At 33.5% G+C, this 22,306-nt stretch overlaps 4 protein-coding genes across 7 annotated transcripts; 1 reads left to right on the top strand and 3 right to left on the bottom strand.

Annotated features, from left to right (window-relative positions):
• On the bottom strand, nt 1,207-3,567 carry LOC104757417 (DNA-damage-repair/toleration protein DRT111, chloroplastic-like). The gene is made up of 2 exons (XM_010480159.2): nt 2,633-3,567; nt 1,207-1,702 (listed from the first exon to the last, which is right to left on the bottom strand). The coding sequence occupies exons 1-2, from the start codon at nt 3,476-3,478 to the stop codon at nt 1,409-1,411; spliced, it is 1,140 nt and encodes a 379-aa protein (XP_010478461.1). The 5' UTR covers nt 3,479-3,567; the 3' UTR covers nt 1,207-1,408.
• On the top strand, nt 3,659-5,676 carry LOC104757416. The gene is made up of 5 exons (XM_010480158.2): nt 3,659-3,808; nt 4,170-4,256; nt 4,545-4,702; nt 4,930-5,005; nt 5,265-5,676. Exons 2-5 carry the CDS (start codon nt 4,172-4,174, stop codon nt 5,444-5,446), a joined length of 501 nt encoding a protein of 166 aa, XP_010478460.1. The 5' UTR covers nt 3,659-3,808; nt 4,170-4,171; the 3' UTR covers nt 5,447-5,676.
• LOC104759545 lies at nt 6,214-7,157 on the bottom strand. The gene is made up of 3 exons (XM_010482454.1): nt 7,131-7,157; nt 6,953-7,031; nt 6,214-6,863 (listed from the first exon to the last, which is right to left on the bottom strand). Exons 1-3 carry the CDS (start codon nt 7,155-7,157, stop codon nt 6,214-6,216), a joined length of 756 nt encoding a protein of 251 aa, XP_010480756.1.
• On the bottom strand, nt 7,675-15,037 carry LOC104757415 (serine/threonine-protein phosphatase 6 regulatory subunit 3). Of its 4 annotated transcripts, none has more exons than XM_010480155.2 (20): nt 14,954-15,037; nt 14,709-14,811; nt 13,991-14,094; nt 13,498-13,584; nt 13,301-13,376; nt 13,127-13,201; nt 12,957-13,010; nt 12,545-12,604; nt 12,041-12,157; nt 11,793-11,887; nt 11,497-11,696; nt 11,073-11,170; nt 10,881-10,984; nt 10,636-10,804; nt 10,433-10,561; nt 9,963-10,045; nt 9,495-9,636; nt 9,025-9,054; nt 8,719-8,789; nt 7,675-8,604 (listed from the first exon to the last, which is right to left on the bottom strand). In XM_010480155.2, the coding sequence occupies exons 2-20, from the start codon at nt 14,745-14,747 to the stop codon at nt 7,917-7,919; spliced, it is 2,421 nt and encodes an 806-aa protein (XP_010478457.1). In that variant the 5' UTR covers nt 14,748-14,811; nt 14,954-15,037; the 3' UTR covers nt 7,675-7,916. The 4 variants fall into 4 exon arrangements, with proteins under 4 accessions (XP_010478457.1, XP_010478459.1, XP_010478458.1 ...); XM_010480157.2 differs by adding an exon at nt 14,357-14,492 and having other exon boundaries at nt 14,709-15,015; XM_010480156.2 differs by having other exon boundaries at nt 14,357-15,015.

Here is a 22,306-nt window from a genome sequence, read left to right as displayed (position 1 = left end):
TGGTGATAAATGCAAAAACAAAGAGAGCGAAAAGATTATGAAAATGGTGAAGAGAACAAATATAAGAGAGAAAATGAGGGAAGTAAACAAATTGTGTCAGCTAGGTAAATGTAAATGTAAAGAGACTACAAAATTGCTTTTGACAAAACCTATAAAACGACACATTTTCTGATTGGCTAATTTGTTTTATGTGACTATTTGTTTTAAACCATTGTTGTTTAGATATTAATGTCTTTCAAATATGGTGAAGATATTTGGAAACCATTTTTGGAGTAGTTATTCGGAAAATGTTTAAACAAATATGTTATTCGGAAAATGTTTAAACAACGAAAATGTTAAAGAGACTTACTGAAAACCATTGCCACCATTCCTCCTCAAGGTAAAGTTTGAAAGATATTAATGACTATTAATTTGTTTAAAATTCTTTCAAATTTTTAGAATTCCGTTAGAGATATTTTAGTTCTAAAATTACACGAAAATAATGTTTAGGAATCCCATTAAAGTTTGGTCTAACGATTTCATTTTGCACTATTATTTTCGCGTCCGAAATTTTTTCTACTCTCCGCCTACAATAACAATTAATGGAAGACAAACCATAAAATCTCTTTTGCTTTGCATACATAAATAGAGTGTGTAATGTATTACTTTAACATTATCATTTTGTCAACTAAGGTAGTAAATATTGGTAAAATTTAATAGCTAAATTATAATGATAATGTTAGAATTAAATTTATACTATAATTGATATACTAAATTAAATTTATTTTAAAATAAGTAATCAATATAAAATAAGTAATGATAATGTTATCATTTTAATATAATTTATTTTATATTATAAAATTTAATTCTAACATTATCATTATAATATAATTGATTTAGTATATTATAATTGATATACTAAATTAAATTTATTTTAAAATAAGTAATCAATATAAAATCACACTTCAGATTTTCACCCTTTAACTAGCTAATTGCTAACAGTCTTTTGAAACTGTTCTCAGAATATAGTAACACTCATTGGGCCTAGTAGCCCAATTTATAATAGCTCGAACTGGATATCCCCGACCCACTTAGTATCCTTCACACTATCGCATCATGTCTGTCAGCAATTGAGTTTCACTTACAAGCTAACAGTTTACTATATACATTAATCGAGTAATGAAATATAATCGATTTGACTAATTAAAATGCAAAATAGAAACATGATCAAAAGAAGAGGAACATTTCTTCATCATTAACGAAGCTACTTTAATCAACAATAAACAGATAGATCCCAAAAGTTTCTAAAGTACTTTACAAATGTTTTTAAAACCTCATCTATAATGGTTTTCTTTTTCCTCTATCAAGAATCTCTTATAGAAGAAGAAGAAGAAGAGGATGCAGTGTGTTTCTTGGGAGTTGTTGTCAGCTAATAGCCAGGGATTTCACCTGGAACTGGAGCCAACTCGTTCTTACTGAATTTCTCCTCATCATAAAACGTTGCACGCACGGTCCTTCCTCCAAAGTATCTCCCATCGAGATCCACAAGGGCTTTAGTTGTTTCCTCGGATCTTGAAAACTGAACAAAGATTCTGACTGCTTCGTGTACAGGGAAGTCCTTTTCAGTGATCTCAAATATCAGAACACGAGTGACTGTACCGTATTTGCCACACTCGCCTCCTACCTCGTCTTCTAGCTCATCATCTACTTCTCCTGGCCCAACCTTCAGGCGCAGATAAAATAGGTGATCCGTCAATCAGAATCGCAGAGCGTAAATACACGAGAAAAGAAAGATACTATCTTTGTAGCATGTACTTATTATAGTGAACAACAATCAGAATCACAAAGAGTGATTCATATGTTTATGAAAGTAAATTCTCTTTGGTAAGACAATATATGTGAAGGAAGATGCATTCCTATGTGAAGACTCTCTAATATTTAGCAATCCAATTCTGAGTGCTCAAACTAGGCTAGCCTCAAAAACCAAAGATGGTCCCAGATTCTATTTGAGGGGAAGATACTGTAACTTTCGCACGTTGCTTTCAAAAAATAAACAATCTAAATTCCATAACAACCTGAAGTTCACTAAGCTAACATTAACATAACTAAAACTATGAGCTACTAGCTCCAATGACAAAGAATTTTCTTTGTAAAATTGCCAAAGCTATTTATTTCAAGATACAAGCTTGAAAGAATCAAAGTACCACAAAAGCTCCTGCTCTCCCGTGGCAGCCTTACTAAATCCCGTTTTCCACACAAACGTCTTCAACAGTATTACCATATGCCTTACATTCAATCCCCGAAAAATCAAGCGAAGGTTTGGGTTTATCAATCTAACATGCTTCCAGCAATTTGATCTAACAACTTATAAACTAAGACCACATCAAATCCTGGAAAACAGCAATATCATTCTAGCAGACCGTTCTAAACTTTTGTATCAAAGCGTGTCCTAATACAAGAACAAGTTTGAATTGCAACTATTTCTAAACTAAGAACCAGATCAGATTCTCTCATTCTCACCCATATCCTAGCAGACCGTTCTAACTCATTGTAGCAAATTGTGTCCACTAGAACAAGGATCACTGTAGCGTCACATCAAAAATCTGAAGTCAAAGAATGCATAAGTTCAAGAGGGTGTATTGAAACAACATACCATGTTTCTAAGAAGCAGAACCCTGGTTGGTTCACCATTGATATTAACACTCTTAACCACCTTCTTCTCCACAGACTTGTGCTCACTAGCATTCACAATCACACCAGCTCTACGATCAGTCTTCTTAGCCATCAACGGCGTAGTGATACCTTGCTCTGATTTCCCAAGCCCTTGTCCCTGTTTCCATCCCATCTTCGCCATCATCCTCTGAGCAGCTGTCATCTGCCCACCTGCTCCAACTCCTAACCCAATCGTCTCCGATTTCCCAATACTAAACCCGTCAACATTCCCCGGAGTCGGAGGAGACGAAGATCTCCGCTTCCCACCACCGCTCATAGCAGCGCGTCTCTTCCACGCTTCCTCACCTGAGATATTCAACCGAGACGGATCACTGTTATCTCTCTCTCTCTCTTCTCTTTCCCTCTTGTCTCTCTCCTCTTCCTCTTGCCTTCTCTTATCCAGCTCTCGCTTCATCTCAGCTTCCATAGCTTTCCTCTTCGTCTCCCTTTTATACTCCTCGTAATCGTTAGGTCTCGCTGGATCGTACTCTTCGATCACAGATGATGTCACACCGATCAATGCTGGCTGCGAAGGTGATGACTCTATCGCCGGAGTAATCAACGAAGAAGAAGAAGAAGGAGGAGGCTTGTACGGTGACGACGACGACATGACAGGTTTGGGTTTGTTTGGAGGTCTTAGAATCGTTTGCGTCGGAGCAAAAGCCGGTGGTTTGCGAAGCGTAGGTGGAGCCATTTTGGTACTGCTTGACCATACGGAGGAGGAGTTGCCGCTGGGTTTCTCATCATCGGACGGTGGTGGAAGGTCTCCGTATAATCCACCAAGCATTTTTTCCCCACTCTCAGCTTCTTCTTGATTTCACGGTTTGGTTTCAATTGGAAAGATCTGCTCAAAATTAGGGTTTTTTTTTTTTAATTTTTCCGATCAAGTTCTTTTTTAAAAATAAATAAATAAATAAAAAGCTTATTACTGTAAAAAAAATTAAAACCGACTTTACGAAAAGAGAAATAAATAAATTATTTAGCAATCTCGTAGTGAATTGTTTCTGGGCAATTTACAAAATCTTGCATTAGAAGCCAACGTTTGTGATTAATCTGTGGGATAAACCCTAGGAAAGTCTTGTTTTTTTTCCCCGTCTTCTTGCGTTTAGTTCTTCAGGTGCGATTCACGATCCTAATCTTTTCTTCTGGGTTTTATTTCTCTATGATCGAGAAACTTGGAGGAACCACCAAATCTCCAGATTTTTTTTGCATCTAGTTTTCTCTGCTTCTTCTTTACCAAAAATAAAAAATCTACGAACTTTGAAGCAAATTATTTTAGGGTTTTTCCTCCTTTATGGTTTTGTTTTAGCAGCACAGATTAGTCGAATTTTAAAGCTGGTGAATTGAATATATATATATACATATAAATCCAACAATGATTGTTGTTTAAAGCCTTGATTTTGAGTGTTTAATTTCTCTAGTGGTGTGTTGAAATGGTTCAAAGGTTTAATCTTTGGATTTGTTCTTTCTTTTTGCAGATATGGTGGTGATGAATCCCTCGTTGTGTGTTGGTACACAACCGCTTGTGTTCCTCCCTCCTCGACTGAATCATTTTTCCAGTAATGGTATATGTCTATGNTTTTTTTTTTTTTTTTGTATCGTTCTTCAAATTTCAACAGATATATTGGGTTCTTGTTTTGCTTTTACTAGCACTTAGTTTCTAATTGGTGGCCATTGTTGAAGTTGGGTTTTGGATTTCTCATTGAAAAAATTGAAGAAACGAGAGTTGTTACTATTGATGTCTTGAGAATTGAATCATATCCTAGTGTCGTATCATTGATCCTTTCTTAGTCCGTTCTTCTAATTTTGAATGAAGTCTAAAGCTCTTCTTCTACTCGTCCTCTGTGACACAGGAAACTTTCATAGGCGTTATCCTACAACAGTTTCTATGCAACGCCAACCGTGGAGCCAGAGAAAATTTCCTTCTGTCCAGGCAGTTGGAACGCATGCAGTGCAACCTGTTGTCGTCTCTAAGAATAAAAGATCTGTCTTTATATGTAACTCTGCGCTGGTATGTTCTATTTGTTACTTGCGATCTAGTTCCTATCTTAAGTTTATGTGTTTAACTCTTTAGCTGTTGAGATAACTTGTTGATTTGCATGTCATCATACATCATTTTGCTTATTTGTTGAAGAAGATCCTTTTGCTCTTATGGTCAATAGTTTAATTGTCCGGTATTCTCTTTCTAGGTGTCTCTGATTAGCTAGCTGTTTACGTATTCTGATTTATATCCTGCAGAATTCAAAATGCAGTCAAGGGCAAACGCAGACCGTTACACGGCAATCACCAACGATCACACAAGCTCCTACTCATGGTAAATCATTGTATCCTTCTCCTTGTTAACTGTATTGATGTGCGTTTTCATGTTGAGGAAACTATTTTGTGTTTCAAGCAAACAAGAATGGCTTTAAACTATATGATCTGTCACGATTCTAGCAAATATTGAACTGTGTTTTAGAATTCATATTGTGGCTTGATATGGTTCTTATTCTAGTTCCTAAAACCGAGATGGACTGGTCTGTTCTAGTTGGTATCTTCAGAACTTAATTTTTTAGCGTTTGCGTAAATATCAGGAAAAGAGAAATCCCCAAAGCTTGATGACGGTGGAAATGGGTTCCCGCCTCGGGATGATGGCGGTGGTGGTGGTGGCGGAGGTGGTGGTGGGAGCTCTTCAGGTGGATTCTTCCTTTTCGGGTTTCTTTTGTTCATGGGATACTTGAAAGATTTGGAGGGCGAACATGAAAACAACCATTAAAGGAGGGGAAAACATGAATGCAGAACAGAAAAATCTCAAGACAAGTATTCTCCAAGAGAAATCGTGTACCTGAGACGATAGATTCTAGTACTATCAATAGGCACAGATCTTATGTTTTCTCAGTTGTGTTATGAATCAGATTCTTGTTCCTTGACACAGACAAAGCTCATCTTAAACAAGTGTTCGAACTATGCAACCATTAATGACTTAAAATTTTACTCCTCTTCTTTTGTTTAAAAGTTTGCCACCAGACTATTCTTTTTTGGGAGATGCAGAGAAATCACAAATGAGTGACTTAAAAATTTACTCTTCTTCTTTTGTTTAAAAGTTTACAAGACTTACGAAATGTTCATCACCGGCAATTGCCAAAGGAGACGCCACTTAAAAAACAGTTATTTTGCTTAGTATATGCATCTGGGAAATAAAATCAAAGCGTTTTGAGTCACTTGCCTGTTGAATGTGATCAAGTCTTCATTTTATTATCTTAGAAGATTTGTATATTATATAGTGAAAGTAATTGATTTGTGTTATGTATAAACTATTCGTTTCACACACCCAGTTAAATATATGTATGTGTGTGTCTCCACATTGGGTTGTCTTCTAGAGACGTGTCCCTTAGTCAAAGTGTGTCATGTAAACCTATAAATACAGTTTATATATCTAATAAAAGAGTGTTGTTTTACATTGAGTGTAAAACAAAATACAGAGAGAGAGACAAAAGCAGAGTAAAATCTGTGTTGTCCAAAATCCTTAACAACTTTGAGAGTTCAAAGTAGTCTTACATTGCCGTCCTTCGTCGGCGGGAAATGCAGGCTACGGTTGATCTTCATCGGTTGTGCCGGATTTGGCAAAAGATAATGTTGTCCCTGATTTGGCATAAGATGAGGTTGGTATGCTTGCTGGAACATGTAACCTGGTTGTTGCTGCATCATTTGTAGTTGTTGTTGCTGCATCATTTGTAGTTGTTGTTGCTGCATCATTGGTAGGTGGTGTGGTCGCATCGTTGGTGGATAGGGCTGCCTCGGTTGCGGAGGCCGCAACTGAAACTTTGATGGGACTTGCCAGTTTCGGTTTCGCATCGGTAAAGGCTGTACAAGCTTTGATTTACTGGTGAAACAGCATAGAAAAGAACGTATTTTTTGTAGCAATGTCTTCTTCTTCTTCTCCTGCTGATTCATCTTCTCTTGGAATTCACGTTCCATGGGTTTAGGATCATAATATGAACTAGCAGAGTCAGAAGAAGAAGTTTCATCTTCATCGTCGCTCTGTAGATCATCATCTTCAATCGGGTACTTAACTGAGAAGAGCTCTGTTTCTTTGCCACATTTATTAAGTTTACGAACCAGAGCCATAGGTTCGACGTCACCTGTGACTGTCAAGAGACCTTTCTCGCTGTTATACGCCACTTCTTCTACACCTGTTTTCATTGAAAATTAAGTATAAAGAATCATCTCATGTTATAAGACTTATACAATATATGAGTCAAGAAGTACTTTTTCTTATTACCAGAGATACTCTTCAACTTGATGCTTGCTTTGTTTTGGCAACTGGTGCAACACTTTAGATCGACTTTTAGTATGCAAGTCTGCAAAATTGACACAGCTAATCATTAGCAACTGAAGAGAGAGAGAGAGAGAGAGTGTGTGATAGATAGATACATCAATTGAGAGAGAGGAAGATGTACCGGGACAGATTGGTTTGGGTCCGCCATTCTGAAGAAAGCTTGGCGAAAAGAAGAAGAAGAAAAAACCCTAAACTGAAATTCAATAGAGAAAAAGAAGATTTGTACAATAGGCAATGTTAAATCTTTTGTAGACAAGGTAGAATCCATAATCTTTCCATAATTACCGAATTTAACATTAACAAGTTAAGGTAAAGATACATTTATTTTCTTTGGTAATGATAACTATCATCAGTTTCCATATTCGAAGAATCTGGCAATTACATGACCTGTCTTCTCCATATTTACCAAGTTAATTCAAGATTTCAAGCTCAGAGTGAGAGGTTAAATTATATATATGAGTTCCCATTCTTATCATTTGAACTCAAGCTAACGAGAAAAGTTTGTTAAATGACTTGATGTTACCATTTAGCAGGAATGAGAAATGAAGAAATAGCAAAGTGACTTAGTCGGGGAAGATGATTGGCAAAAAGATAGAAAGTATAGATCTGTTGCGGCACGGGAGCAACAACTTTACAACACACTTGATCTTGATGTGTCTATGAGGTAAAAAAAACTCAAACAAGTATGAAAAGCTTGTAACAATTTTTTCGGGTCGACAATAATGTTTTGAATAATAGAGACCGGATTTAAAAATGATACAATGAAGAGTAAAAACAACAAACAAGGAAAAGAGAAAAAAGAATAATAAATTGTACCCAAAACAGACTAAGGCCTCGACCAAAAGCATCAGCAGGAACTTGTTTTGCTAGTTAAAGAGACCCGGTTGTGTAAAGCCCTTAACGCAAGCTACACCTTCTCGGGTTCCTTCACAGCTTCTTTGGTTTCTTTGGCATCTGCTTCAGCTGCAACCTCTGTTTCTTTCGTTTCCTGGGGGCTTTTAGGTTCAGAGCATTCAGCATCCGCATACGTCTCAGCAGGACCGAGATCTCTCAAGTTCTCGGTTATTGCAGTACCACTTGCTTTTGCTGAGCTCTCAGTGTGTTCCACATCACTAGCTTTCGGTGAGCTCTCAGTGGGTTCAACACCACTCCCATCTGGCAACTTCTCTTTGGTTCCATTGCCCGATGCACCTGGTGAATCCTCTGCACTTTTGTTATCAGTATCATCGCCATTGTCCTCTTTTTCAATTTGAACATCACCATTGGACAATATAGTAGCTTCATCTGGGCTGGAAGAAGGCGAAGTGGACTCAGAGGTCTCTCTCCATTCAACCCAAGCAGGTGACTTTTCAGGTTCTGGTTCACTAGGGTTTTCAGAAGGATGCTTTGATGTAGAATCCTCTGTTTCCATATCAACAGATGGGGAAGAGGCTGCAGTGTCGTTGAATTCATCGGCTTCACCTATGACGACATCACCATCCTCACCATCTCCATCAGCATTGGGTGAAGGGGACGCAATTGAGCTCACTGAGCGCTCGTTCGCATCTTTAACATCATCAAATGCAAACCAGTTTGAATTTGTGAAGAGAGAATCACTACAACGACACCATGTTATATTTCGTAAGTTAAGGGATCGCATCAACCATATATGAATATGATGCGAATCGATGGTTTAATTTCTACCAGAAAAGAAAAGTTGAACTCGTTACCTCTCCTGATCATCTCCAAGACGCAAGGAAGATATGACGACTTCTGCAGATTCATCATCAAAGTAGACATCCTGCAACATAGACATCATAAGAGGTTTTAAACATATCACTAGAAGTTTCATCATATTGGGTGGCTTAGACAAACAGGCACATGAGTCTTAACAAAAATTTGGGCGAGTTTTCAGCAAAAAAATAACACAGAAAGGAGGAAAGGAAAGAAGTTAAAAACTTCTTCCTACTTGTTCCAAAACGAAAGTCAAGTCTTATTGTCTTAATTCCAAAAGATAAGGAAAAGACTAAATATACCTCATCATCGCGTTCCATAGAGCCTTGGGCCTGCAGTGGAATAATAAAAATGTAAATGGTAGAACCAATGTATTATGAGGAAAATAATGCAATGAAAATCAAAAACTCATGCAGAATCCAAGCTACTTCCAGGCTAATTAACTATGATAAAAGGAAGAGAAGACGGTTGGAACCCCATGCTAACTACGCAGAATGATTGAAGAAGATGTGATGGTTTAACTATCCATCAAATACAGAGACTTGTAACTACATTTCAGGAACTATAACAGGAATACAGGCCAACATAAATTATAATAAATAACTAAACAATCCTGAACCGATTCCCTCCTTTGGCTCGAAAGTTAATACCCATGACCTTTCAAGGCTTAATGAAACATGCGGCTAATATCTTTGATAAAAATAATTTTTTTTTATAGAAAAGATCACAAGTAGCAGCTATGGCAACTGGCAAGGCAAAACGAGAACATCACCTCATCCATGTCATCGTTGCTGTAAATTCCATATCGAAAGGCCTGGCTCAAATTGTTTGCTAGGGCTGCCACATCATAATCTCTATCGTGGTAATCATCATCATCACTATCTCTACTACGATCATGGAGTGAAGTTGGCCTCCTGTTAAGCAAAAGAATATCAGTAAAAAGAATTATCTATTTACTACACCACCTACCATCACTACAGCCTTCTCATGTATAACATTTATCACCCCCTAAAGAAATTCCCAAATGCAAGCTCTTATTGCCACCTAGTGGACTGTGCAACTTATCATATATCTTGATTGCTATTAAAGCAAAAGCAAATTACACAAATGTGACAAACTTTTGTAAGAGAATCACTATTTTCAGTATGAACTGGCTTTGGTAATAATTTGAGAACAGAAGCCGGTGTCATAAGTTTCTTTGCCTCTTAAGAAACTCCGTATAAGAGAAAAAAATACATACCCGCAGGCCCAAGAGTACACATTTTCCAATGTATTACGCTTTGACAAGACATCTGTCTGCCAGTCCACCCATTTGCTATTTTCCTGGTAAAGAACGTAGCAGAAAAAATCAACAATACATGAAGAGTTTGATACTAAAGACCAGACCCTACAAGACTAGAATCCCTCTCAATCTTTCACATGCAAACAAGCTATGAAGGAAACATCTCTGGGAGAAATAAAAAAGGAGTAATGCGCTGATCAATTTTTTTTACCATCTGATCTTCTATAAATTCATACAGAAAGTGTAAGGAAATATCATACTCTCATCCAAAACTCGAGAAAATTACGAATAGCAACTATATATATAAGCATATTGAATATTTTCAAGCCCAGTCAATAATTTAGTTCTGCTTCATATCTGCATGAGTACATGAATGGGTAGCAAGCCACTAAAAGATAATAAATCCCACTAGACAGATTATGGTATACCTGCAAATGAGACTGAATTTCGACATTACTATTAGCTAGCTGAAGAAGTTTGTTCGAGATACGAGTCAAATGACCAATATTTCCAGTCCTGAGTGGCTTTCTACCCTCTGCAGGGACAGTAGGCTGAAGCTGAGACATCATATATAAAGCACGTTAGTAACTACTGATGCCAACCCCAGATATTATCGATCAAGTATCTTTACCTTATCAGAATCACTAGCAGTTAATGTTGAGTCCTTTTCCGCCTCTAGTATACTCCCAATAAGATTGCACTCACTGAGAAGATGGTCAACAAGTTGAGAGTTTTTGCTCTCTAAACATGAGAGAATTACATTCTCCACATGGTGATGCAGAAAATTGTTGTAGGGATACCTGAGACACAATTGCATCACAAATTAGCATGGCAGTCTGCATATCATCAACTAAAATCATGAAGTTCCCCACTTACTCGAAGAACAAGTCCAACACTCTTTTCACCGCCCCAAGTCGAATTACTTCTTTTTCTGCTGCTTCACTACCGACGGTGAGTAAGACTGAAATAAACTCTACAATCTAGGAAAAAGAAAATTTAAAACCATTATAACAGTGAAAGATACATTATAACTAGAAAACAAATCATACAAATGAGGATAAGAAATACCTTTAATCTATGTTTTCCAAGAGGTGGTTGTAACTTGCCATACGTTGTTAACAGAATACCCTCAGCAGATGAAACATTCAAAAGCTTAAGTAAATCACCTGCACAGTAGAGAAGCATATTACATATGATACATAGCAGCCAAGAGACTAGACCTATAAAAGTTGAGAAAGCAAAATGCTATAATGATATTCTTGCACGTCAATGTGAATCTCTACAAAATTAGAAAAAAAATACAGTTTCACCAGTTTTCATACCAACAAGCAACAAGTGTGCATAGAATATCTGGTTGTAGGTTCCGAAATCCCACAAAAAAAAGGCCCAGTATTCTTCCTTCCCAACCACATCTCTCACAATAGGGAATATGGTATTCAAGGATTCAAACAACCACATATGAACATATAATAACCATACTATATTTGCTCACCTAGGCTTCCAAGCATTCCCTCCACTGTCTCAGGATTAGTTGCTATGCTTCCATGGGTTAGTTGACGACCATATATATGATAAGTCCCCATTGTAAACCTCTTAGGATCCAGCAGAGATATGCATACAGACAATGAATTAACGAGAACAGACTTGGGCCGTGAATCTTCTAAAGTATGTTTCAACAACCTTCCAGTGCAACTGCATAAAATTTTACAGGGAATAAGTTGATTACTTAGAAATTTAACAATATTAACGAGTGAATGAAAACAATAGCCAAAGCTGAGAAAAATCTACCTGGGGCTGGAAAGTTTTGTAGCAAGACCAGGGGGTGCGTATCTTGCTACAGTACAAAGAATTTCAGCTGCATTGGCATGTACTTCGGGAGACTCCTACAAAAGTATAACACAAATCTCTGAGATATCAGTAGATAGCATCATAGCAATGCCTGGGATGATAGAATAAAATCTTAAGTAAAGAAGGAAAGCCCTAAGACTAGACATATTGAAAAAAAAAGTAATTCCATGCAACTGAATGGAACTTACCGAGGAGCCAAACTTATCCACAATCATCTCTAGAACATCTGTATCTTCTACCCACTGCATTGCACTTGTGTAGTTTGAATATAGGTGCTCATCAGTACCAACCAGACGTTTTAAAACCTGAACACCAAGTAATATGTAAGAGTCTAGGAAACAAGCAATTGAAAGAAAATTTCATGTTTACAACCTCTCGGTATCTCCTACAAGTATTATAACCTTCATTGTTTACAGGCAATAATAATTAAAAAAGTCCCTGGCGTAACAGACTAACAATAATAGCTAAAGAACAATACGCACCATGAGACAATGATGAGAGCAGTATCATCAATTTTCCTATTGTTCTCATCATTATTGCTGGGTCTATTACTATTGTTGTGGTAAAACGATTCATAAATTCTTTAAAGGAGAGGAAAAAATGACATTTTTTCCAACTATTCAGCTCAAGTAGATGTGTAATAAACGTAGAGCAAAAACCAGGAGTTCTAATAACACATTAAAAAAACCAACCTCCATTATAGATGTAGTACCAATCAAATCAACAAGCTGCTTCAGTATGTCTTGATGATCCTGGTAGCAAAACAAATCCAAGATTAACCATACTGTGAATTAATCTTCAGATGGTTGGTGTTTAAAGCATTGTGAAGTTGTGTACCAGTTATCAAAATTTTATCAACAGGGTTCGACTAAATATAGTTGATTAGTAAAAATCTCTCTCAATGATTAAACAGCCAAAAAGATCTTCATCAAAATCTCCGACTATTTAAGACCATTATCTCAAGTTACACAGAAGGTTCAAATTGTACAAGAAAGCAGCTAGCTAATGGTTCAATACTCTCAACAAAGAAGGAAAATACTAATTCTAGCTAAGTTCAATTCATTCTTATAAGGACACCTTAATCTGGGAAACAAAATCACTTACTTTTATAAATTGCATGAAAGGAATCGTCTTCCGCACCAGCAAACAAATGACAACCTGGTAAGAGAAAAAGTAAGAGAGCACATGTTGAGGAAACTCTATGGAGCCCTATAAGAGCATGGGAAAGTTCTCAATGAGTTTTCTGAATTAAAAAATTGTTGAATGCTGGATACCTTGCTGAAGTACCCGGCAAGCAATGAGTTATGGGTTTCTTTAGCTTCCAAAAACGAAAACAGCAATAGCATCAACTGAAAAAAAGAAGGAGATCATGGGAGGTAAGAAAGCCTAGATCCTTAACCATTTAACGAAGTTTTAATATAGGAGAAAGTAACAGAGTCAATGTCTACCTCCTCATCCTCTACTAGTGTTTTCAGTATCATTTCAATCTCACATGTAAATATTTCACAGGCAATGAAAGGAAACCTACAACATAAAAGAATATCAAATTTTTAATTCATCAAACACAATCAGAAGGAAAACAATAAACAATTTCGACTTTTTCATTTTCGATTGATTCTTTTTGGATCATTTATCCAATACTTACTTGAAAGTTCGCTTCTTTTCAACATCCTCGAGAGGCTCCTCTATTATGTACCTAATAAGTTGTTCCACTTGCACTCTTTCTCTCAAGCTGAAATAAGAAAATCCAATAGTCAAGAATGAGTGGGCATTGCCAGTAAAAGCGAATATAATTTAAGAAAAGAATTTTGAAAATCCAACTGTTGGTCAGAATAAGAAGATTATTTCGCTCAACAAATTGACAGCAACATCATTTGATGCGAAAAATGGCATGTCGCAAAATAATATTTGAAAGTAGAAATGTTTTTAGTTGTTGTATATTTAATTAGCAAAGCTTTGGAGGTGAACATCAAAATAAGTGACAGCATTTTCAAGCAATATATTCAACACCCAAAGCCAATGCATTGTCACTTCTAACCTCTACATACGAACAATTGCATTTCTTTTCCTCTCCCAAAAAAGGTCATTAAGCATGAAGCATGAAATAGAAAGAACAAAAATGTGGTTACAGAGCATACAAATTCAAGAGTTTTCCGTTCAGGGCTTTGCATTCTTGAATAATCTCATCCTCGTCAAGAAGTTCCTCTAATGTGAAACTATCTTTGTCCAAAATTGCTTCAACCTGCAAAAGAAATCACAAAGCACGAAGACTATGAATAGCGAGCAGCCAGATTCATACAATATGAATAAAATCCCACTAGATGAGACAAACAAGTGACATAAAACTCCACAGAACTATCCCTTTCGTATACGCCAGTATCTCCCTCCTCATCCTCTACTAGTGTTTTCAGTATCATTTCAATAACCACCTATGCATGTTTTGATGTCCATTTGAAGGATAAAAGGTCATCACTACAACTACTAAACAATCTGATGACAATTACCAGGGGAAGACTTTCATCTGTCAAAAATCTTCTCTAATCTCTTCACTCAACATTTCACCTCCGTTGTACAAACTAGTGTAGGAAATGTAGACTACCAGCAAGACACACCAGAAACCATATAAATCCCTTCACCTCCCTGCAACATATTCGTCTAAAGAAACAGAGGATGCTACCAAATCCCACAGAAAAGAAACCTCAATACATCCGTCCACAACCCCAAAAAGCGTTAAATCCATCAACAAGAAAACAAACAGCGAACACTCTTCTCGTGCCTTATTATTCTCCCACATAAATTACACATACGATCGTTTATTAAAAAAGAAAATAGGTCAGGGAGAAGAAGAAAACTCACGGCAGACGCCGTTGATAATCCCGCCATTCGCCAGAACATCTTTGCAGCAGCTCAAGAAAACGTCGAAATTGCCTCCGTCCACAGATTCGGAATCTTCGAAACCCTAAGGGCAAATTTCGCCCCGCAAATCAAAAAGGAGAAAGAGTCGATTGGGAAACAAGTAATTCGAAACCCTAGAATCTGTAATCGCTATGCCAAGAAGAAAAAAATATTCGAATCTGAGATCGATGAGCGACGAAGAGAACCTTCAATTGCGGGGGAGGGGTAGTGCTTAGAGATAGATAGAAGAAGGAAAGGAAGGAAAACAGAAAAACAAAAAATATAATATTTCTTTTTATAAAAGCCCCAAAATTAATGTATTTTTGCTATTTACGTCCCAAAGTAGTGTGGTCTATATTCAACATCAACATGCTTGTTAGTTGTGACTTGTGAGAGAAAAGTATTTATTATACACCCAAATCTGTGTTATAAACAGACCACATTACTATGTTGACAAAATAGAGAAAAAAAAAGAGAGACCATATTTATTGGTTTTTTTCTTCTTTTTATTAACAGTGTTTTTTGTTGGTACAGCACAATGTTTGATAGGAGACCATCAAACCAAGAGACTTTAAGTGAATTAGAAAACGGTTTTTGAGCTTATTTGACAAATGGTTTATTCTTAGAACACTCATGTCATGATATGTATAATGTGATTTTTGTTCGTCGACGTCGAGATCATCTTAGAACTTTTTATATATGTTGTAGAAATTTAAATGAGACGTTAGATTGAATAATCGATTGATTAAATTCGTAAATCATTTTTTGTTTAATAATCTAATATATTAAAGGAGAAGTCGAGAGAGCTCACAGCCATTCTCACAAAAAATTACGTTTTTTACCCTTAATGAAAAATACCCCTGAAAATTTTTCGGACAAGCTTTTGTTCTCTATTTAGGTTGCTGAAATGCACCACATTCATCCTCAAACTTAAAATTACTAATTTGCCATTAATGAGATTCAAAACTGGACATTTTTATCATTTTCTAAGTTTTAATTAAAAAAAAATTAAAAACGAAAATTAAAAAAAAAACGAAATTTGTTTTACAAAATCGGAAATCTAATATATTTACACAATATCTCTTTTTTTAAAAAATGGAATATAAATATTAGAATATATTACGAATATAATATTTGTTTAAAGAATATTTCTATTTTTTAAAATATTAAAATGGTAAAGATAATTATGACGATTTTCCTTCTAAGCTATATATATAGAGGCTCAACCAAAACAGTAGAGGTCGGATTCATTAAGCTAAACATATATTTTGAGAGTATAATGTTTCTTTTGTATTATTTTGGTTGAATCAACTTTACTATTGTATGATTTTGATTTTTTTTTCATGTTGATGTACTATCCATATGCTTTGGCGCTTTGCATGATTAATTTTTATGATGCTATAATTTCTAATTATTATGTTGAATCATATCAAAAGTTTAACCCATTACATACTGTTTGGTTGTGTTTTAGGTGTACCTGCCATGGACCATGAATGTTTTTTGTATATCAAAAATAAGATTGGACGGACAAGTTGATGAAGCAAGAAAAAAATCAAATTGGTAAAGTATTTTTAATAATTGTATTTTTTTTTTTTTATATTGGTGATTGTTATTCAATTTTATTCTCTTGGTTAAACATGATCATATTTTTATTCCATGATTTTTTATTCTACAAGCAAATGAGCAAAGACAATTTTTGACAATTTTATATTATCATCGGATTCTAATTTTTATGCTTTTTTTTTTGTAGTGGTTGTTTGGAAAGCAAGATCAAGCAATCATAGACTTTGTCTATGGATTCTCCATCTTTAAAAAATATAGGTTGTATTATTTTCTATATTTTGTTTTGTAGTTTAGTAATTTAAAATAAAATTTTATATGTAACCTAATACCTATTTTTTTGTTTCAGTGGAATTCATGGATGATCATTGATCATAATTGTGGATCTACAAAACTGAATATAATGAAATTCAGGTATTAATTTTTGCTAATCTGAATCTTTATTTTTTAAAAATAATATTGTTGCTAGTGCTTTTTTTTGTAATAATTATAGTTGCAGAAAAATTATGGTGGATTCTGTTCATAACAAATTTATGGTAATTTTCTAAAAACTTGGATTTCTTTCTGTTTACAAATAAATTTAAATTATAATTATTTTTATATGTAACCTATTACATAATTTTTTTTTCAGTTGAATTCATGGATGATCAATGATCATAATTGTGGATCTATTGAATATAATGAAATTCATGTATTAATTTTTGCTAACCCGAATCCTTAATTTTTTAAAATAATATTGTTGCTAATATTTTTTGTAATGATTATAGTTGCACAAAAATCATGGTGGATTCTATTCATAAAAAATTATGGTAATTTTCTAAAGACTTTGATTTCTTTCTATTTACAAATAAATTAAATATTTTTTATGACTAATATTTAAATAAATATTTGTGACTAATATTTCTTCATAAATATTTATGACTAATATTCTTTCTTCCTCTTAAATTGATAGAAAGAAGAAGGAAGAAATATTAATTGGATTCGGGACTTTATATCTCAGAGGTTTTTCAAGAATGAAAGAGATTAAGGAAGATTAGGAAGAGTTTTTTTTAACAATTTACAATTATTGTTTATTTGAAATTGCTTTAGATGGATAAATAATATATAATAAATAGTAAATTTTCCATTTTGTTTAATAAAAAAATTAGAAATCTAAATTTTATGTCTCATTTAAAATTTAAAAGTAATAGAAAATAAATACTAGAATATATTACAAATATTTCTTTGAGTTACCTATTTTTAAAATAAGTAAATTTTTACAGACCTTTTGTTTCACTTTTAAAATTATTTTTCTTTTAAAAACGAAAATTAGAAGAAAAAAAAACAGAAATCAAATATTCATATCCAATTCTTTAAAAAAAAAATGGGAATAAATACTTAAATCTTTTGTAAATATTTGTTTCAAGAAAATTTATATTTTCTATAATATTAAATTTCTATAGATAATTATGACGGTTTGATTTGGATAGAAGGAATTGAAAATCTCGAGAGGATATATTACAAATATTCATTTAATTTGATGATATGACACAATCTTTTGTGATCTCGACAAAATCTCATAGGGTTGATGTAAATCTCCAGAAAACTCATGTTATTCCGGCTGGATACTCTATCACCAAAAGGAGGAACAAAGATTCTAAATAAGACAAAAGGTCCTGACAATTAAAATGTATATATATTGAAAATAGAAACGTGTAATTTTAACAAATTATTTTTTTCGCTTTTAAAAATAAACTGTTTAAAAAAATGAATTATTATTTTTTAAACGAAACTTAGAAAATCAAAAATAAAATAATCGAATCCCATTTAAAATTATTAAAAAAGGAAAATAAATACTATTTTTGAAGAATAAATTATAGCTTCTTTTTTAGTTAATTCTTTTCCATTTACATTTTTGTTGGAATCCTTTTTAGTCTTATAATTAATTTAATTTTTGGTTTGTTAAATTAGTTGAACTATTATTTAAAAATATATTTGCCCACACAAATTTATAAAAGAATTGAATTAGTGATATATTTGACCACAAAAAAGTTTAGAAAATAATTCTTTTTAAAAAAGTTTTTTCCTGCACAAGTCAAATTGTTATTTGGTTAATTGAATGTTATTTATTTTTCGCAAAACAAAATTATAAATAAGTGTTTAACTTTACTTTTGTAGGTCTAATGTTAACACAAGCTCAGATAGAAAATATATGTTTAACTGAAATATAATTGATGTTGCAATCGAATGGAATGTCTCTTACGGCGTTTGAGAAAATGCCTAAACCAGATAATAGTATGATGAACACAGGTGTAAATAGGCTTATCGCAGATGAGAGAATATATAAGCCTCATAAACAACAGGAATTGTACAATGAGTTGTTACCTATGCTAACTGAGGAGCAAAGACGTGGTTATGAAGAAATCATTCACTCTGTGAATCACGACAAATGTGGTATGTTTTTTGTTCATGGATTTGGTGGTATTGGAAAACTTTCTTGTGGACTATTCTTGGTGCTGATATAAGGTCTAAAGGTAATATTGTTCTGAAATGTTGCTTCAAGTGGTATAGCTGCTTTGCTTTTGGAAGGTGGTAGAACGGCTCATTCAAGATTTGGTATTCCAATCAATCTTAATAAATATTATGTGTGTACTATCGATGCCGAATCGGATCTTGCTGACTTAATTAGAGAAGCAAAGCTCATAATATGGATATTGAAGTAATAATTTTAACAAATACTAATATTAAATACATATCTAAAATTTCATCTTTATTTTGTTATTTACAGGTGAGGAGAGACGATATTTTAGGTCTGATAGTATTGAAACGTCATATACAAGTGCTCATGATAATATGATCTACACTCAGGAATTTCTAAACAGTAAACAAGTTTATGGGTTGCCAATCCATGTTTTAACGTTGAAAATAAGAGCACCTTCATGTTGCTAAGGAATATAGATCCTAAGGGAAGTTTGTGTAACGGTACGAGGTTAATTATTACTCAGATGGCCAATCATGTAATTGAAGCAAGAATCCTGATAGGAAAAAAGGTTGGTGATAGAGTACTTACCCCTAGGATGTATGTTAGTCCACCTGATGCAAAGTTTCCCTTTCGTATGAGGTGACGACAATTTCCTGTTACTGTGGCGTTTGCAATTACTATAAACAAAAGTCAAGGTCATACGCTAGAACATGTTGGATTGTTTCTACCGAAACCGGTTTTCACACATGTACAGCTTTATGTTGCCTTCTCTCGAGTCACAACCAAAAAAGAATAAAAGGTGTTAATTACAGATAAAGATGGAAAATGCCAGAATAAAACACTTAATGTTGTTTCAAAGAGGTATTTGAGACTGTATAATGATGGTTTGTAGTTGGATAATTGTTCTGGATATTTAGACTTAAATTATATTTCTTCTTTTAAATATAGTGATTTTTAATATCTTTAACACTACCTCTATTTTATAGTCAGATATAGACTTTCACATTAGAGAAAACCATTTTCTAATTTAGACTTATTCTATATTATAAAAAAATATATTTATATTGTAGATGGTCTAAGAACATATTATTTAAAAATTTCACATGATTTTATTTTATTTGGTTTCAACAATATTGTTTGAAAACATACAATTGCTAGATGTATCATAAAGTGTATATATATGACTGACCAGTGACCATGGGCCTTTTTATTCATGAAATGATGAAAATTAAGTTCATCGGATTGGTGTTCATGGGTGGTTGTGGTTGTGATGGCCGGGAAGTTTGTCCTTGATCTTCTCGAGAATGCCCTTCTTCTCGTGGTGTTTCGTGGTTGTGGTAGTGGTGGTGGTAGGTCTGGTGGTCGTGGCCATGGCGGGTGTTTGCTCATCCTTGTGTTTACCGCTACTAAATTTCTCTTTTATTTTCTCCTTTATGCTCTTCTTCCTCCTTCCCATAAACTACAAACTTTACCTTTAATCTGTAATTATATATACTAGGATGTCAGCCCATACATTATCGTACGGGAAAATGAAAATTTAAAATGACTAACTTTATGGTAATTCTTTAACTGTATAGTATAAAAATCATAAATAATGACTAAGATTAATCAACCAAATAGTTAAATAAAATATTTGTTGTATATATAAAATGAAAAATCGATTCAGTGAAAATAAGAGAATAATGTTAAACATATATAAATCGAAGTTTACTGAATCATACTCAGATAATCAATTTTGAAAGATATTCATCTTAAAAAAATTGAATCATTATTCTATCGAAATAATAAGAGAATCAGGGAAAAATAGCTATAGCTGCAACAAGCTAAATTGACTAAAAAGATAAATCTATAAAAAAATAGAAATCACAATTAATTACCTAAATTAATACTTGGAAGAGATGATCAATACATGTAGATGGAAAACAACACCAAATAAAAGTTAGATGAATAAATCAATAAATAAAACAATTCAAAATTTTTTAACAAAGATGAGTGAATCAACGTTGATTAATAAATTGAAAGAAAATAATACTTATAATTTTCAAATTTGGAGGTGTTAAACAATACTCAAAGAACAAAAACTCTTTTCATTGTCCATAATATATATATGTCCATAATAAATGTGAACATTGAAAGTTGTGAATACGGCAAAAAAACATAATTGTTGGATCAAAATATTGCAATTTTTAAGATCATTAATAAATCTAAACAGTTACTCCCTCTGTATCACAAAGGATGATGTTTTAGATTTTTCACATTAATTAAGAAAAACATTTAATGTTTAGATATAAATGCATTATTTATTTATAATAATATTTCTTATTACTATTAACCAATAGTAGTTCACCAAACTTTAATATTTTCATTTAATGGTTCTTGAAATTTACAATTTTTTAGTATTAATTGATAAAAATCCTAGAAAATCATCTATTATGATACAAGAAAAAATCCTAGAAAATCATCTATTATGATACAGAGGGAGTAGATGAGATAATAAAAACAATCTTATCCCTTATATTTAAATTGACACCTAAAAGTGAGTTTGCTATAATATATAAACATATAAATCTATGAAAAATTAGAAATCACAATCAATTACCTAGATTAATAATTGGAAGAGATGATTGATGCATGAATAAATGGAAAACGACACCAAACAAAAGTTAGATGAAGGAATCAATAAATAAAACAATCCAAATTTTAATAAAGATGAGTGAATCATGTTGATTAATAAATTAAAAGAAAATAATTATCATAATTTTTAAAACTTGGAGGTGTGAAATAATACTCAAAGAATAAAAACTCTTTTCAAAGTCCATAAAAATCTGTATATGTATAAAAACAAAAAGGTGTGAAAACAAAGAGGTGTGAAACAAAAATGTGTAAACCAAAAGATGCGAAAACTAACAAGTGCAAAGATTGAAAGCTAGGGGTACGACGAAGAAACACAATTGTTGGATTAAAACATTGCAACTTTATATAAACAAAAATGTGTAAAACAAAAAGGTGTGAAACCTAACGGTGCCAACATGGAAAACTGGAGATGCGACAAAGAAACACGATTGTTGGATCAAAAATTTGTAACTTTTGAGATCATTAACAAAAGGTGAGATAATTAATAATACTCAAAAAACAAAAACTCTTTTCAAAGTCCATAAAGATATGTATATATATAAAAACAAAGACGTGTGAAGACAAATAGGTATGAAACAAAAAGCTGTGAAACAAAAAGATGTGAAAACTAACAAGTGCAAACGTTGAAAGGTAAGGGTATGACGAAGTAACACAATTGTTGGATCAAAACATTGCAACTTTATATAAACAAAGAGGTGTAAAACAAAAAGGTGTGAAAACTAATGGGTGCCAACATGAAAAGTTGGGGTGCGACGAAGAAACACAATTGTTGGATCAAAACTTTGCAAATTTTGAGATCATTAACATAGGGTGAATCAATAATGATACTCAAAGAACAAAATTGTTGGATCACAACTTTGCAAATTTTGAGATCATTAACAAAGGGTGAGATCATTAATGATAC

This window comes from Camelina sativa, chromosome 17 (genome assembly GCF_000633955.1).
Source record: "Camelina sativa cultivar DH55 chromosome 17, Cs, whole genome shotgun sequence".
Taxonomy (NCBI): domain Eukaryota; kingdom Viridiplantae; phylum Streptophyta; class Magnoliopsida; order Brassicales; family Brassicaceae; genus Camelina; species Camelina sativa.
Note: the sequence above shows the minus strand (reverse complement) of the source record. Positions and strands in the feature narration are given on the sequence as shown.

Excerpts from the sequence above, each read along its gene's own strand:
- LOC104757417 (XM_010480159.2), bottom strand. The coding sequence starts at position 3,478 with ATGCTTGGTGGATTATACGGAGACCTTCCACCACCGTCCGATGATGAG. Across the intron at positions 1,703-2,632 it reads TTCTGCTTCTTAGAAACATG|GTTGGGCCAGGAGAAGTAGA; the intron begins GTATGTTGTTTC and ends CTGCGCCTGAAG.
- LOC104759545 (XM_010482454.1), bottom strand. The coding sequence starts at position 7,157 with ATGGCGGACCCAAACCAATCTGTCCCG. Across the intron at positions 7,032-7,130 it reads ACCCAAACCAATCTGTCCCG|ACTTGCATACTAAAAGTCGA; the intron begins GTACATCTTCCT and ends TCAATTTTGCAG. Across the intron at positions 6,864-6,952 it reads CAAGTTGAAGAGTATCTCTG|GTGTAGAAGAAGTGGCGTAT; the intron begins GTAATAAGAAAA and ends CAATGAAAACAG.
- LOC104757415 (XM_010480155.2), bottom strand. The coding sequence starts at position 14,747 with ATGTTCTGGCGAATGGCGGGATTATCAACGGCGTCTGCC. Across the intron at positions 13,377-13,497 it reads GAAAAGAAGCGAACTTTCAA|GTTTCCTTTCATTGCCTGTG; the intron begins GTAAGTATTGGA and ends TTTATGTTGTAG. Across the intron at positions 8,790-9,024 it reads CTATGGAACGCGATGATGAG|GATGTCTACTTTGATGATGA; the intron begins GTATATTTAGTC and ends TCTATGTTGCAG.
- LOC104757416 (XM_010480158.2), top strand. The coding sequence starts at position 4,172 with ATGGTGGTGATGAATCCCTCGTTGTGTGTTGGTACACAACCGCTTGTG. Across the intron at positions 4,257-4,544 it reads GAATCATTTTTCCAGTAATG|GAAACTTTCATAGGCGTTAT; the intron begins GTATATGTCTAT and ends TCTGTGACACAG. Across the intron at positions 4,703-4,929 it reads TTATATGTAACTCTGCGCTG|AATTCAAAATGCAGTCAAGG; the intron begins GTATGTTCTATT and ends TATATCCTGCAG.